Raw genomic sequence first — 17694 nt, forward strand, 5'->3', positions numbered from 1 at the left:
TTATATGTTTCCGGGGTAGAAAAATCCATAAGATTTTTATGTGCAATTAGTTTTAGCTTTTTTGAGTAAGTTAGTTCGCGTGATATTTTGCCATGTTGCCCTCGTGTCTATTTTCGTATGATTTAATCCGTGCTTCGTTTGAAGGAGGTGTCAACTAGAGAGTTGTCCTTTGATGTTTACTCTATCCCCTGGTATTTTTGGTTGCAATAGAAATGCATGTTTAGGTGTGGTTTGCTTGCTCTCAAGTTGCTAGAAATAGTGCTGATTTGCAGGTGCTGAAATATTCTAAGTCTGGAATCTGTTATATTTTGTTGCTGTTTTGTTTTGCTTCTATCTTGTGATCTGTAGCTCCTTTGAGGTTGGTCCAATGGAGTTAGTTGTATACCTTCTGTTTCTCTAGCATGCTGTGAATTTTCATGCCATTTGGAGTCCTGTATCTTATGGTTTTGCTGCTGTCAATATGCCTTCAGATCGAAAACTGCACTTTCATGAAGTGTAATTTTCACCAAGTCTGAAATAGTGTGTGAGATGCCTTTTTGTGACTTCTTTCCCTAGTGATCCATGATGGCATGCTAGTTGTTGTTAGTTGTTTGTTGTAGTGCTGCTTTCCCTCTATCGTCTCATGCCTTGCTTGAGCATGTTGGGATTTTGTAGCTCGTAGTTGTGGGGCGTAGAAAATGCTATGTGGCTGATTTTGGCACATCGTGGTGTTTTCTTGTTTTGCTCGTAGTTGAACCGTAGCTCCGTTTTGATCGTGTCCTACATGGAACTTGCTTAGAATCTCGTGTAGCTTCACTTTCTTGTTGGTTGTCTGTTTTGAAGAGCTCGTGTCCGTCGTTGCACACATATTGCATTCATGCCATCATATTTTATGGTGCTTGTATCTTTTGATCCGTAGCTGCGATGGAGAAGATCTCTATGTGTAAATTGCGTGAAATGACGCGTAGAATCACGTGAACCTATTTGTTTTTCTGTTTAAAAACCAATTAAATGTGTTAGTTCAGATCTGGACAGAAGTGTAAATTAACATGTGAGGTTGTTTCGGAGGTGCTATATGTCATATCCGACCTCATTTAAAATGCCTAGATAGGTAGTTTAATTGCGCTTCACCTCTTGCCATGATTAACCACATTTAATATTGTCGTGTATCTAATCAGGATAGAACTAAATAATTAACGTGGAGTTTCGTCAATATGCAACTCGTTTCATATTGAACTCCACTTAAGGTCTACTGTCTGTTTGTGTGAATCGTCATGCAGTGACTTGCATGTATTCAGCTGCTCATGCATCATTTGTGTTGTGCATCGTATGGTGAATTCCGTTGTTGATTTGTGTTTCCGGTTTGCTTCGTCTCGTTAGAGTTCCGCAGCGTGCTGGATAGTGAGGATCCGTTCGACTACATCGGTTCGTCTGCTTCACGAAGGCATTCTTCTTCCAAGCGGGATCTCAAGCAAGATGAACATTTCCCCATATACCATTACTATCATTGCCATGCTAGTATCTCGATGCTATCGGTTATGTCTCGTTGCCTACGACATGTTAAATATCACCCTCTCAACAATGCCATGATAACCTTCAACCTGTTCAAACTAGCAAACCACTGATTGGCTATGTTACCGCTTGCTTAACCATGTTGTTAGCGTTGCTAGTTGCAGGTGCAGTTGCTTCCATGTGTTAACATGGGTTCCTTGTTATATCACCATATTAATGTTATTTAATTTAATGCACCTATATACTTGGTAAAAGGTGGAAGGCTCAGCCTTTCTAGCCTGGTGTTTTGTTCCACCTTTGCCCCCTTAGTTTCGGCTACCAGTGTTATGTTCCAAAATTGAGCGCTCCTAACACGATCGGGGTTGTTATGGGGACCCCCTTGATAATTCGTTTTAGATTAAAGCTGGTCTGGCAAGGCCCAACTTTGGTACTACATTTGCCTAATCACCTAATAAAATTGCATAGGGACTTTTCGGACCCCGAGGATAATTTAATCAACCCCCAGGCAAGTGCTCCTCATGAGTGTTGGTCCCACCTGTGAAATGTCCGACGCCCCTCTGGTCACCCAGAGGTTTAGCGATCCCGACGTCTAGCTCATCCGTCGTGTCCTGAGAACGAGATACGCGGCTCCTATTGGGATCAACGACACGTCGGGCGGCCTTGCTGGATTAGTTTTACCTTTGATGAAATATCTTGTGCATCGGGATTCCGGTGATGCTTTGGGTAATCTCAGAGTTGAGGTTTTCCACTAGGGAATCTGACGAGGTCGCGAGCTTCGTGATTGAGGATTTCCAAGCGGCTTGTGGTAATTTGTGATGGACTAGTTGGAGCACCCGTGCAGGGCTAAATCTTTTCGGAAAGCCGTGCCCGCGGTTATGTGGCAACGTGGAGATTTTGTTTAACACAGGTTCTAGATAACTTGAAGTTAACTTAATTAAAATATGTCAACTGTGTGCGTAACCGTGACTGTATCTTTCGTGAGTTCCTTCTCCGATCGAGGACACGGTGAGGTAATGTCTGACGTAGGTAGGTGTTCAGGATCATTCATTTGATCAACAGTAGTTCACGTCCATAATGCGTAGATCTTCCCCCTCTTATTTCTTGTACTCGTAAGTTAGCCACCAAATATATGCTTAGCCGCTGCTGCAACCTCACCACTTAACCTTACCTCACCCATTAAGCTTTGCTAGTCTTGATACCTTTGGAAATGAGATTGATGAGTCCCGTGTGGCTCACAGATTACTACAACACCAGTTGCAGGTACAGGTAAAGGTTACTTGACGCGAGCGCGTTGATTGTTCATTTGGAGTTGCTTCTTCTTCTTCTTCTTCATCGATCTAGGATGGGTTCCACGCCGGCAGCCTGGGAGAGCAAGGATGGACGTCGTTCTTCTTTTCTCATTTGTTTTCTACCGTAGTCGGACCCTGCTCTTACTCTTGATGATTATGTAATGTACTCATGTGACTCTGATGTAGCTTGTGGCGAGTGTAAGCCAACTCTATGCCTATATCTCTATGTTTCAGTACATGTACTTGTAACGATATCCATTCTTGCGACACGACGAGATGCGCTTCTATCCCTGACGAGGCCTTCGTGCCAAATTGAGGATAGGGTCGCATCTTGGGCATGACATGTCACTCCGAAGCTTATGGAGGACACCATGCTGGAGATAGAACTGTACACAAGGTACTATAGTCTGATTTTATTGGCCACTCTTTTCGAAGATGGTCGTAAGCTTGTCCTCTCTTGTGACGAATGTCAAAGAATTGGTAATATTAGTAGACGTCACAAAATGCCTATGAATTATTCACTTGTTATTGAACCATTTGATGTTTGGGGATTTGATTATATGGGACCTTTTCCTTCCTCTAATGGGTATACACATATTTTGGTTATTGTTGATTATGTAACTAAACGGGTAGAAGCTATTCCAACCAATAGTGCTGATCATAACACCTCTATTAAAATGCTTAAGGAAGTTATTTTCCCATGTTTTGCAGTCCCAAGATACTTAATGATTCATGGTGGTTCACATTTTATTCATGGTGCTTTTCATAAGTTGCTTGCTAGATATCATGTTAACCATAGGATTTCATCTCCCTATCATCCTCGGTCTAGTGGTCAAGTAGAATTAACCAATATAGAAATAATATTAATAATGCAAAATATTGTCAATAGGTCCCGAAAGAATTGGTCTAAGAAATTAGATGATGCATTGTGGGCCTATAGAACAGGTTATAAAAATCTTATGGGTATGTCTCCTTATAAAATGGTTTATGGGAAAGCATGTCATTTACCTCTTGAGTTAGAACATAAAACTTATTGGGCAATTAAATAACTAACTATGATTTCAAACTTGCTCGTGCAAAGAGGTTATTTGATATTATCCCATTAGATGAATGGAGAACCCAAGCTTATAAAAATACCAAACTATTCAAAGAAAAAGTTAAAAGATGGCATGACAAATGATTCCAAAAGCGATAATTCAAAATTAGTGAATATGTTCTATTGTACAATTCTCGTCTTAGATTTTTGCAGGAAAACTTCTCTCCAAATGGGAAGGACCATGTATCATTGAAGATGTTTATCGGTCTCGAGCTATTAAGATCAATAATCCAGGAGGCACTAACGCGAAGGTGGCCAATGGACAAAAAATAAAGCACTATATTTCAGGTAAACCAATTAATGTTGAAACAAATATTATCCAAACCATGACACGGGAGGAGCACATTAAGGAGACCTTCGAGAACAGTCCAGAACCCTTAAAAGGAAGGAGTATCTGATAAGGTAAGAAAACAGACTCAGAAAAATTCGCAAACATATTTTCTTTCAATTTTGGAATTTTAGAAAAAAGAGGAAATTTATAAACACATGGGAAGGCAACCTAGGTACCTACTAGGCACGAGGGCGCGCCAGCCCCCCCCCCCTCATGCTGCGTGTTGGCTAGTGGGCTCATCGGGCACCTTCCTAGCTCCATTTTCTTGTGGGATACGTATTTTCTTATATAAAAATTCTTTGTATATATCTCGTGATGATTTGATCCCAGTACCGCGGATAAATCCTCTGTTCTTGTTTCGTGTTGTTTTTCTGTTAGAACTATCATGCTAGGCATCATGTCGTCTCCCTCCTCCAACCTCGTAGAAGAGTATGCTTGGCTAATAAAGATGGAACTGAAGGAGGAGGAATTTTTAGTGGCCCCTAGGAGAACAAGGACAAGGAAGTAAAGGGGGATAAAGCTCGAGAAGAAGGAAATCCCATGGCACCAAAAATAGACAGGGAAGAAGATTACCTCCAACCCTACTATGAGCATCTCACCCTACTACAATTGAAGCCTTTAGAGCCTTCAAAACGATTCGTGTTCAGAATAAATATCTTACTCATGAAAATATTTTGTTAAAGGACTAAATCATCAGCCTAGAGATCATTATTAAACAACTAGAGAACCTCTTGAGTCTACATTGTGATGCTACTTCCTCATCTACACCACCACCACCTTCATCTTCATCATCAAAGAAGGAGACTTGAGTACACGGGTATGGGCACTCCCCATGGCATGTGCCAAGCTTGGGTGAGGTGCCCCGGTATCATATCACCATCACTCTTATTATCTTTATCCATCTTAGTTTGATCTTTAGCTATTTCATGATTTAGTCAAATAAAAGTTTAGTTCGATCCATCTTTTTGAGTGCTAGTTTCATGATCTATCTATCAATCTTTGTAATCCAGTGAGAGTTATATAATAAAGTTAGTTTGAGTTTTTGCTTCTTTACTTTCTTGCTGCAATCCAAATAAAAGAAAGTAATGAAAAATATCATATGCTAATCTTATAGTAAGTAGTGATACCACATAAGGAAAAGTATAAGTAGTAAAATTTGTTGAAGATGGACAAACATAGCATTGGTCGGCAATGCAACACATGAAATAATTAATTAGGAAAGAGAATATTTACATGCAAATACACTATCCTTGACATATTTATGATTGTGAGCCCCCATTAATTATAGTATGCCAAAACTATTGACATTGGACAAGAAAGACAATGTAATGATTTATGTTTGTTCACATTCACGCAGAAGTTGTATTGTTATAGATCCTCTAACATGTGATGCTTGCCCAATATCTTTGCTAGCCAAAACTCCGCACTAAGTAGAGATACTACTTGTGCATCCAAAACCTTAAACCCAAATCCATGTTTCAAAAGTCCACCATACCTACCTATGGATTGAGTAAGATCCTTCAAGTAAGTTGTCATCGGTGCATAAAGCAATAAAAATTGGTTATAAACATGTTTGATCATTTAGTGTAAGGGAAATTAAGCGTTGTACAAACTTGTGATGGAGATAATAAAAGTGATGAATCGCATAATAAAGGTTTCCATCACAATGGGCAATATAATGCATCATTCCTTTGCACTAAGAGATTTGGCATACAACAAAAAAACGCATGACAACCTCTGCTCCCCTCTACAAAGGGCTTATATTTAACTGTTATGCAAGAGTCAAAGTATCCTTCTCTACTCCTTTTACTTTTTTCCTTTGCAAGCATCATGTGGTGGGGAAAGATCTAAGCATTTATATCCAGTTGAATGTGAATGGACATGAATTATTACTAGTACAATGCCCGTGCGTTGCTACAGATGAAATACAGAAAAAGTTTCTACAGATAAAATACAGGAAAATAAGTCAAACTGATGAGTAAGTGAGTGAAGTCTTCCGAATAAATATTGCCTTTGAAATACATAAAAATAACCATTTTCTTTAGTGCATATTGTGAGAGCAACTATGCATCGGCCGCCTGTTTTTTATCGGTGATAAAATTTTGTGATCCATCCTCTTCCTCCTCTTTGCCTTCCTCCTTCCGTCCCAACGACCCATCCTCTGACGCTGGTCATAACCGGTGTGGATGTCCTGCACCACCCTATCTGAGTTGCCTTCTTCATCGGTTCACCATTGCCCGAGACCGGCGTCGATGATCCCCTGTCCATTTTAAAAACGATTATGCAAATCTCAGATGATCTCTTAAATGAAATATTTTATCAGTACTTGGCGAGATGGCATGTGCATAGGTTATCTGAAGCATGTGAAAGAGGGTATCATGTTTTCAGATGAATGGATTGATCAGCACGAGCATGTATGGGAACTTACGGCTAATGAGTAAAATGGCACGTGCGTTGTAACGGGATCAAAATTCATCACACTCTCGCACTTATAATCTAATCACTATGGTTTATTTAAAATACAATAAGTATTGTCAAATATCCCTCACATGAAGTTCTTTCAAGTAGACTATCTTTAAAATATATATGCATTGATTTTTTTATCCAGAGAAATACATACATTGTTCAACTTGCGGATCGTGCTTCGTTAATGAGTAAACAACACCGGAATGAGGGATAATGAGCCGGTTGCAAGCTTTTAAACCCCCGCTACAATCCAGTTATGCACAACCTTTAATCAAATTTTAATTAGAGCTAACACCACCATTTCTATGATTATGCATGCTCTCGGGATTGGAGGTCATATTGCTCACTTAAACATACCTGATGACTTGGTAGCATACAAAGATGTCGTAGCAAAGGTTATCTATGATGTAAGGCTGTTTTTCCAATTTTTATTCCTGAGTAACTCGCTCTTATACTAATTCCTACGCAATCAGGGACACTTAATTTGGAGCAAAGTGCTTGTTCATGTACATGAACCACAGCTTGTATTTACCTCTGAATGTATAAGAAAAACACATCTGAAGTACCACTACTTGTAAAGTCGTGATGTACAAAAATAATAATAATAAAATCACCTAGCATTCTGTTGCATTTACATACTTTATTACTTCATACTCCCTCCATCCGGAAATACTTGTCATAGGAATGGATGTATCTAGATGTATTTTCGTTCTAGATACATCTAATATTTTTCCATTTGTGCGACAAGTAATTCCGGACGGAGGGATTATATCACAAAGTGGAAGGTCCTGCTAATACTTTACTTCTACCTTTACTGTTGCTCGTTTTCAGCATATACTTCATATAAGTGCAAGATCATGCCCATACTTTCACTTTAACCTTTATACTACTCTTAAATGTTTACTCATTTTCAGCATATGAGTCGACGAAGCAACTTTCACATGATAAATAGGCTAAAAATGTTGTCACTAGACCTGTAAAGCGGTAGGCACTGTAAAACAGTGTAATGAACATGTGGTCATCTAGAACGATTGAGAACATTCTAGAATAGTCTGCCTACTTCTATTATTCAGCGAACATTTTTTGTTGTGCTTATATGTAGAAAAATTATCCCAGGATTCAAACAGTGGTGAATAAAGTTGGGGCAATTTCAAATGAATTTAGAGTTCCAAAGTTTGAGATTCTAGCAGGGAAAAGCGATATGGTGACTGAAGTTAAACAGTATGGTGCTACATTTAGACTTGACTATAGTTTGGTCTACTGGAATTGGAGACTTGAGCACGAACACATCAGATTGGTTTCCCTTTTCAAGAAAGGAGATGTTATATGTGACATGTTTGTTGGTATTGGCCCATTTTCTATTCCAGGCGGACAGAAAGGATGTGTTGTATATGCAAATGATTTAAATCCAGACAGTATTCATTATCTGAAGACAAATGCAAAGATTAACAAGGTGGAGGATTATATCTTCGCATACAACAAGGATGCTAGAGTATTCATGCAAAGTTTAATGGCAGTACCTGACCCAGAAACTAAGCCCGAGTGTCAATTTGGTGCTGCTAATCGTTGTTCTGAAGAAATGGGTTCTTCTGGTAATGAACATTCCACGTCAAATGGAAATCATAATGGTACCCGCTCCTGCAATCCGGATAGAACATTCACAGAGTCAGTCTGACAGTCGGTACGAGAGGAAGGGCGAAAATAACCACCGCGTGTGGTGAGGGAAGCGAGGGCTCCGGACGCGGCTGCTCACCTTGAGGTCGGTGAAGGGGACGGAGACCGTGTGGACGGACGGCGGCATGGCCACGGCGGCACGACAACGGACACGGCGGGGCAGGGCGTGGTCTCGGTCTCGGTCCCGGATGGCTGGTGCCCAAGTGGATCGCGCCCCCACAGGGCCGATCCTCCCGCGAGCGCAGCGACGCCATGCTCGAGACCATCGAGCCTCCTTCCTCCAGCCATCTCCGGTGCAGCCGCCGCCTCTCGTCTATGGACAAGAAGACGTCGTAGGAAGGGCTGAATTTGTAAAAGCCAAACGTTTTTTCCCACTAATTAGAGGACTGCGGGTTGAATTGTGACAAATAGAGGGACTTTTTTGAAATAATGCCACGACGGACGACAGAAGCGCTCCGCGCTTTATTATTAGGGGAGATAACTTCACTGGGTGTTAGTTGGAGCCATCCCATTCATCTTCATCAGAAAGTGAAAGTTCGCCTCTCGGGGGCAGTTGCGGTAGTCATGGTCGAATACATATTCCTTACAGAACCCGTGCAGCCTTCCTTTTTCTGTGGATTTTCCTGGTACACAAGAGGATCTAGTCAGTAATAAATATATACAACTATTCGTAAGTGGAAAAAATGTTTTCAACAGAGGACATGGCATGGCCATATCAAAGCTAAATGGATGATTTAGTGCCAATAAAAGAATTAATAGCATCACGATAAGTCATGCGCAGCTTCTAAAAATTATCACAATATTTTAAAGATTAAGATGCGCTAGTCATCTCAAGTTTTTGGAACATGTCAATGAATATAACACTATGGAGATTGCTTGCTTACTTCATACATTATAGCATCCAAATAAAACTAATGTGATGGCCCTAGGAATATAGGGGCTAAGGCAGAATGAAAATAATTTGTAATACACTTATACACATAACATCTACAGCTGGCTCAGTAGTCAAGACAAAGGCAATTAATCTACAGGGACACGGGTACGAACTGAATTCCGTGTAGAGCTTACGGTCTTTCTGTAGTACTCATTCTCAGAACGCAACTCTTCATTCTGCTTCTCCAAAGACTTGTTCTCCTCTGTCTTGAGATGCAACTCTAGTTCGAGTCTCCGAATCTGTTTGGCCTCGAGCTCTTCAGTCTTGCTAACGATCTGCAGCCTCAACATCTGATTCTCAGCTCTCAGACACTCACCTGCAATGATACAAAAGATTATCAAGAAACGCATTGTGTATTTTGAAATGTGCGGGTAATAAGAGCTAGTGATTCTTTTTTCTATACCGTGATTTGTTTTGTTCTGGATTTCAATTCCAATTGGTTGCACTCCGTTCGGTGTCACACTCACAGTTGCCTTCCTCTTCCTTCCTTGTTCCCAACCTCCAATCTGAACATAGTTGTCCACAGAAACATACTTGTCTGCATTTGAACATTTTACTTGCACATTACTTGAAATGTAATAAATATATCACAGATAATGAGGCACACATTCTACTCATGATGAAACTGCATACATGGATATTGTGTTCTATAAGTACGAATTGCAACAAGGTTTGTGTGATCAATACTTCTTTATACCTTGACCTTCTTCGTTCTTGATCTCAATTTCAGTAGCCCGTGGTTCGTTTCGTTTGGCGGTTACTTCTCTCTTCATACCTGCAGCCCGCCTCCAATCTGAGCGTGGTCGTCCTTAGAAACATGTTTGTCTGCATGTAAACATTTCATTTGCACACCACCCAAAACACTATCAGAGATAATGAAGCACACGTTGGACGCATGATGAACTGCATACACCCATGGACTAATATAAGTAACAATTGCAAGATGGGTGATCAATACTTGTTTGTACCTTCATCTTCTTCATCATCTTCAGAAGCCCGTGGCATATTCAGTTTGGCAGCTGCTTCTGTGTTCATTGCCCGCAGCTCACCTTCATGCTGAAAATGGCCATCCTCAGAAACCCCCTCCTCTACAACTGATACTTCCATTTGCACACCACTCAGGTATGAAAATCCATTCAATCTCCCATATGTACCACTACCACCAATTCCATGGAAAACCAAGAACATCGTCGGCCTACACTGCAGCTAGTGCTACTCGTAGGAACATTTGAATTTAGCATGCATTACTATAGAAAAAAATTCTCTGCTCCTGGTTCTGGGACTAATTTTTCTAGAGGGCCTGGAAACTGTGTTAACTGCATACGAGTAAAAAACAAACGCATTTGACTGATGATTGATTAGGAGATCCACATTGACATTGTGGAGTCGATCGATTCAACGGTTTTATCGAGAAAACCCTAAATCAGTCACGGACTGAACCCCCCAAAAAAATTCCCCAATCTACCCGGGAAGCATCGTGGAAGCCGCTTGCGATTTCCATAGCTGCGAGCCATGAGGGAGGGAGGGATGGCTGCGGCGGCGAGAAATTGAGGCAAGGGGTGACCGTTCACGGGGATCTAAAATGAGAATAATTAATGTCGCTGCCATGTACAGTACTCCCGCTTAATTAGGCAATTACCGTCGCAATCACGGGCGGCGCCCTCCCTCCCGGCGGGCGCGTGGGCGTCCGACGCCAGCTCCTCGCTCGCATTCTCCTCCTCGCAAAAGCAGGTGCCGCCCGGACGTCGAACAAATTCGGTGATGGAGGAGCTCGAGGCTAGGGGCAGCGGCGATGGCTGCGGCGGTGCGAGGCGAGGCCGGAGAAGGCCGGGGCGAGGTGGATTCGGGTTGAGGTCAACAGATCCGGGCAGCTCCAGCTCGGATCTGGCCAGAGACGGGGCGAGGTGGCCGACGGCGGAGCTTTGAGCTCGGGCTCCCATGGCGGCAGCCTCGCTGCAGGGAAGAAGGATACCCAGTGAGGGAGAGAGGAGAAGGAAAGAGAGGGACAACCATGCGACGGGAACGCGGGGGCCTGGCCTGGCGCGGCACTGCGATCGTCGGCAGCAAGGTGGAGTGGGTGTGCGGCGATGGTGCGGAGCTCCGACGGAGGTCAGGGTCGACCTTCTCTGCCACTTGATAAGGAGCGTGGGCGGAATTATTACATGACGCAAGGGTTATTTTGTAAACTCGAAACATTTTTATCCAGATCCACTTATATAGGGACTGCGGGTTGAATACCCAGAAGTGGAGGGACTTTTCTGCAAAAATACCGGTGACGTACGGCAGAAGCGCTGCGTGCTTTATTATTAGGGTAGATTGTCGACATCACCTTTGAGATGAATACGTTGGGAGGTGACACTTTAAGCCCTTACATTTCTATGTGCCCGGTTGAATACGTTGAAACCTTTTTTTCATATGTATGCGACGAGTGTTAGGAATCATAGAAGACTAAATGATGGTTGAGTATGTAGACTTGATTACAAGTTCCGGTATGTGACCCTTCCTGAAAATATGATGAATTGTGTTGCAAAGTCGCCTGAAAACATAGTTTGTTAGTTTTCAACAGAGTTTATGCTTCATACTTCGACGATGTGATGAATCATTACTTGTTTATGATAAGTTCTTATGACGAAAGTTATATGATGAAAATACTATGCTGAAGTATTTTATAAAATTTATATTTTGTTATAATAATGAGCATGATGCTATCTCTCAAAGCGTGTGGTCATGATTTTCGTTATCGGCTTTCGCTTGAGGACAAGCGAGGTCTAATCATGGGGGACATGATACGTCCATTTGCATCATGTTTTGCTACTATTATTTTTAGTTTTTTCATGCATTTTACCACTTGGTGGAGTAATTATAATGCCCTTTTCTCTCATAATATGCAAGGTTTACATCAAGAGGGAGAATGCCGACAGATGGAATTCTGGACCTGAAAAATCTACGTCAGCGATACCTATTTTGCACATCTCCAAATGGGCTGAAAATTCACAAAGATTTATTTTGGAGTACATAAAAAATACTAGAGGAAAGAAGTACCAAAGGGGGGCTACCACGAGCCCACTAGGCACCAGGGCACGCCAGCCCCCCTGGCGCGGCCTGGTGGTTAGTGGGGCTCGTGGCCCACCTCTGGCGACCATCTTCTCGTATAAATTATCTTGTGACCTAAAAAATTAGGATAGTACTTTTGAGACTAAGTGCCGCCCTCTCAAGTCGGAACCTGGGCAGGTGCACTTTTGCCCTCCGTCGGAGCGATTCCACGTGAGAAACTTCCCTTCCGGAGGGGGAAAAGGAAGCCATTGTCATCACCAACAACCCTCTCATCTTGGGGAGGCCAATCTTCATCAACATCTTCATCATCACCATGTCCTCTCAAAACCCTAGTTCATCTTTTGTGCTCAATCTTTTACCGAAATCTCAGATTGGTACCTAGGGTATGACAAGTAGTGTTGATTGCATCTTGTAGTTGATGCTCCATGGTTTATTTGGTGGAAGATCATATGCTCAGATCCAATATGTTATTTAATACCTCTCTGATCATGAGCTTGTTTATCACTTGTGAGTGGTTACTTTTGTTCTTGAGGCCACGGGAGAAGTCATGTCTCAAGTAGTCAAGTGAAGTTGATATTCGTTCGATAGTTTGATGATGTGAATGTTGTGATTCTCTTAGTGGTGTTATGTGAGTGTTGACTACATAACACTTCACCATATTTCGTACTAAGGGAATGCATTGTGGACTGGTAATTATATGGTCGGTTGCGAGAGTGATCGAAACTTAAACCCCAGTTTATGCGCTATTGTGTAAGGGGCTGATTTGGATCCCTCTGTTTAATGTTATGGTTAGAATTTATTCTTAATACTTTTCTCATAGTTGTGGATGCTTGCGGAAAGGTTAACCATAAGTGGGAGACTTGTTCAAGTAAGAATAACACCCAAGCACCGTTCCACCCACATATCGAATTATCAAAGTACCGAATGCGAATTAACCCAACATTACGAAAGTGACTAGATGAATTTCCCATGTGCCCTCGAGAACGCTTTGCCCATTATAAGCACTGCTCAAGAATTCGTCTGATTAACAAGTTAACTTGCCAGCTAATCGCTACTCGTAGGGTGATCGAATCGAATAGCACCCATTCATCATGTTAACTTGCTAGGACGATTAACTGGCCAGTTAGACCGATTAATCTCTTGTCATACCGTTTAATTAGTTCCCACACCGATTATTCGCTACTCGTGAGGTAACAGCTGAGCGAACGAATCCCAACTTTTTGGCACATTACCCCTCTCAACCCATCTTGCTACTAAATACCTAGGGTTTGGCCCTCCTCCCGCTCCTTCATGCTCTTTTCACCCCTCCTAACCTGGTTGGTGGCTAGCTAGGTCCTCACCGGTGCCAGCCACAACACTACACCTCCAAGATCCATCTACTCTGCCACTCTAGTCGCCTTGGCTACTCCTAGTCCTCTCCCATGGGATGCTCCCCAATCTCTTCCTCCATGGCTTCATGAGCAGGCAAGGTACTACCATCTTTTTCCCCTATCTTTGTGGAGAATCTAGCATTCATATATTAGTAGATTATAAATTACAATTTGATAGATAAGTGGATGGAACTATTGGTTTTGGTTGTTATTTGTAGTATATTGTGTGATGTATGTTAGCAAGTATATGGACAAGTTTAAAATTTTAATTGATTGCTTTGAATTTTGAGATTTTGAGATTTTTTAGATTTGGATGTATAATTATTGTTAATTGTACCTCTTGTCTTTTTTATATGCCTACAATAGAATATTTTGGTGTATTACATAGCTAGGTGTATGAAAGTATGTTATAATACATAAAAAATTAAATATAAGTTGGCAAGTTTCTATTTAATCTATCGATTAATGTTCGACTGATTAATCCCGTTAGTAGGCCGATTCACCGATTAATCACTATTCCCTAGCCGATCGAGGAGGTACCACTTACCAATTTCCTGAACATTGATTATAAGAAATAGTTCCAGCATGTCCTTTAACACAAAAATATTGGGCTACCTTGCTGCACCTATTGTTACTATTGCTACATGTTACTTGTTACAATTATCTTGCTATCAAACAACTTGTTACCGCTATTTTAGTACTTGCAGAAATCTGCTTGTCATTTCCTTCTGATCCTCATTGGGTTCGACACTATTAATTACTGAAAGGACTACGATTGATCCCCTATACTTGTGGGTCATCACTCATCAGGCAAGTAGCCAAAAGTGGAGAGGCTATCCTCGGGGCCCAATCATCGAACAAGCGTCCATCCACACTGCCGAACAACAACGTCGATGTCTTTACAATTTACTAGACATTATCCTAAAATAATCAAAGGAAAAGAGCACTTCTTGAAGTCGACCATGTATTCCACGTGGCAGCAACGAACTCATGGACAAATACACTCATAACCTTTGACGAAGGGGACCAGTCGGGGATTTGTTTCAACCAAACACATGTCGCTCTAGTCCACACCCTTCAAGCGACCAGATGAAATAGTCGAATTTCAAGTGCATCCAATGGAACCCGATAAAACAGCGTCCATCGGAGCACAGCTAGAGCTTGCAGTCGATGAAGCATTACGCACATTCTTACAAGAAAACTAGGATATATTCGATTGACACCCTTTAGACATGCCAAGAATCCCACGAAGACTGGCACAGCATAGCCTGAATATAATTTACGACTTTAAGCTAGTCAAACACATGTTACATCAATTCTCCGAACCCAAGCGTGAGGCCATGGGTACCGAACTAGCAAAATTTCTAGAAGCCGGATTCATCTGAGATATCAAAACACCCCAACTAGCTGGCAAATTTGGTCGGTACCAAAGAAGGATAAATCCTCGCGGCTATGCGTCAATTTTAAAGACCCAAATAGAGCCTCCCTAAGGATCCCTTTCCCTTATGCCGCATAGACCAGATTATTGATGCCACCGCTGGACACGTCTCATTATGCTTCCTTGATGCCTACTCTGGATTAAAATAAGGATCAAGGAATCCGATCAGGCTGCGCCAAACTTTATAACCCCCTATGGGCCATTGTGCTTCAACACAATGCCTTTTGGGTTAAAAAACGTGGGAGCCACATACCAACGCATGATCCAGACATGCTTAGAAATGCAAATTGGCAAAACTGTCAAGGCATACGTGGACGGCATGGTCATTAAAATTAAACACGTCAGCTAGCTAGTGGACGACCTTCTACAAACCTTCGACAATTGTAGTGACCCGACTCAAAAGGAGTCAAGCCTCTCTATGTTATGTGCTATCCCTGGATCAGTATGCTGGCACACACAGTACATCAATGTATATATCAAAGTGCAATCACATGTAAATAACGTAGAACTGATATATACCTCAAAATCTCAGCAGAAACAGTCAATGGGAGTGGAGTCCCAATAAACACCAATTGCAGGTTGAGTGTAGACCGTAACCCTGAATCATACTCTTACTCGTCGTAGAAGGTATCTGCAACATAAGATGTTGCAGCCGTGTAGGTCAACATATTGAATATGCCGGCAAGTCACAAAAGAGAGGGGTGAAAGTATCATCTATAATATATGCATATATGGCAGGTGGGGTTGTAGTTTAAGTTTTGCGTAAAGCAATTTTTTCCTACAACAAGAGAGAGGGTAAAAGCAAAATCTACTACATTGTTGGTTGTTAATGAGAAGGTTCCACCAACCATTTCTCATACCCAAGTTATCAATATTACCCACATCAATAAGTTAATGGTGTTGAGAATTCCTGATAGTTTCAGTTCCTTTGGCTCAAGTTGTCCATGACCGTGGACACGGCTAATCGACTAGGTTTGAGTACTCTGCAGAGTTTTGCACACGTTCCCCACAAGATTTGGTCGCCTCCATTGAAGTCCTCACACTTCTGGGTGTTTGAGAACCGGATGATCAAAACATGGTCTTTCAAAGGGTTCCTCTGAGACACTATCGGTGCCCATCCAATCCTACCATTCTTCTACATCTCGTAACACCGCCCATCCAGAGTCGCCACGGTATCTAACGAAGCCAGAGCCCATAATGACTTGTGGCTGTGTAGGTAAGCCTCGGGTCTTGAAGTATCCATCCATCTCTTTGTGTCTGGGTGAAGCTTTCCGCAAGATGTCATGGTGCTTGTCCATTAATCTCGGGTCATCCACTGGCTTCTCCAGGGTGCCCACCTAGTCCATCCTTCACCCAGAGGTATATTGCATCATGCGGTCTTGAAAGTCTTGAAGTCTTCACGTCTTGATTATTAAGTTTGAATTCAAATTTGAAATATCCAAACCTGGTCAAACTTTACATATACAGAAACTAGACAAAATATGTGACACAAAGCAAAAAAGTTTCACTCAAAAACAATTTAAAACATAAAATATATAAATAAAACAAAAACAGAACTAAATAAGTTAAAGAAATAAAAACAAAAAAACAAAAAATAGCTAGTGCACGGGGGGCTACGTGGCGTGCTATGAGTGGATAGGGGCGTGCACTGCGGGTGCTAATGGGTGAACGACCACAATATAAAGAAAAATGGTTCCGAATTAATTCGATCTAATCTGGATCGTCTGATCCAGATCTGGTAGTTGAGGGGGAGGGAGAGAGCTCATAGCGGGGGTTGGTGGTGCTCCGGCGAGTCTGACGGTGGCCGAGCTCGGTGGTGGTCGGGTAGGTGTCTGTGGTGGTTGAGGACGACGGCGAAGGCGACGGCGGCAGACCTCCGGCGTCTGTTAGCGAACTCGACAGGGCGTGGGGGTGACGGGGATGAGCTGCTCGAGCTCGGGAGGGTTTGGCTCAAGAGGAGCTCCAGCGATGGCGGCGGTGGGGCGTTCTGGCGAGGGGATCTCAGGGGTTTGGGGGAAAACGAAGTGCGGGGCCAGTAGGGTATTTATAGAGGGCGTGAGGGTCGAAGAAAAGGCAGGGGAGAGGGAGATCGACGCGGATCCGTCCGGCTCCAGCGAAGGAAGGTGCAGGGAAGAAGAAATGAAAGAGAAGGACAACGGGGAAAGGAAACGGGTGGTGGGTCCCGCGGGTCAGTGACCGGCAAAGAGGCGAGGTACCGGTTGGTGGCCGTTCCGAAAGGATTCGGATCTGATCCAGCATGGATCGGGCCGATACTTTCCAAGTTGGGCCGCGGCGGTTTCCTATTAAAAGGATTTTTTTTCCTTTTTATTTAAAAACTTGAAAGTAAAACATAAAAGGGGAATAAATATAACCCTAAATATAGGAGTATTATATATCAAAATTATCAGAAAAATAAATCCAATAAATGAACATTTTTCCACGGCCAAAATAAATACTTCAAAAAAATGTTTTCTACAAAAATCTGTAATTTGGTTTATTTTCTTTTTGCAAATATTTTTCAAATACCCCGTGGGTGGTAAGGCTCAAATAA

General features: G+C 42.2%; 1 protein-coding gene across 1 annotated transcript; it reads left to right on the forward strand.

The window, feature by feature from the left end:
* Nucleotides 1-6984: 6984 nt before the first annotated feature.
* LOC123450616 (tRNA (guanine(37)-N1)-methyltransferase-like) lies at nt 6985-8348 on the forward strand. Its single transcript, XM_045127775.1, has 2 exons — nt 6985-7080; nt 7776-8348. The coding sequence occupies exons 1-2, from the start codon at nt 6985-6987 to the stop codon at nt 8346-8348; spliced, it is 669 nt and encodes a 222-aa protein (XP_044983710.1).
* The last annotated feature ends 9346 nt before the right edge of the window (nt 8349-17694 follow it).

This window comes from Hordeum vulgare, chromosome 4H (assembly GCF_904849725.1).
Source record: "Hordeum vulgare subsp. vulgare chromosome 4H, MorexV3_pseudomolecules_assembly, whole genome shotgun sequence".
NCBI classification, from domain to species: Eukaryota; Viridiplantae; Streptophyta; class Magnoliopsida; order Poales; family Poaceae; genus Hordeum; species Hordeum vulgare.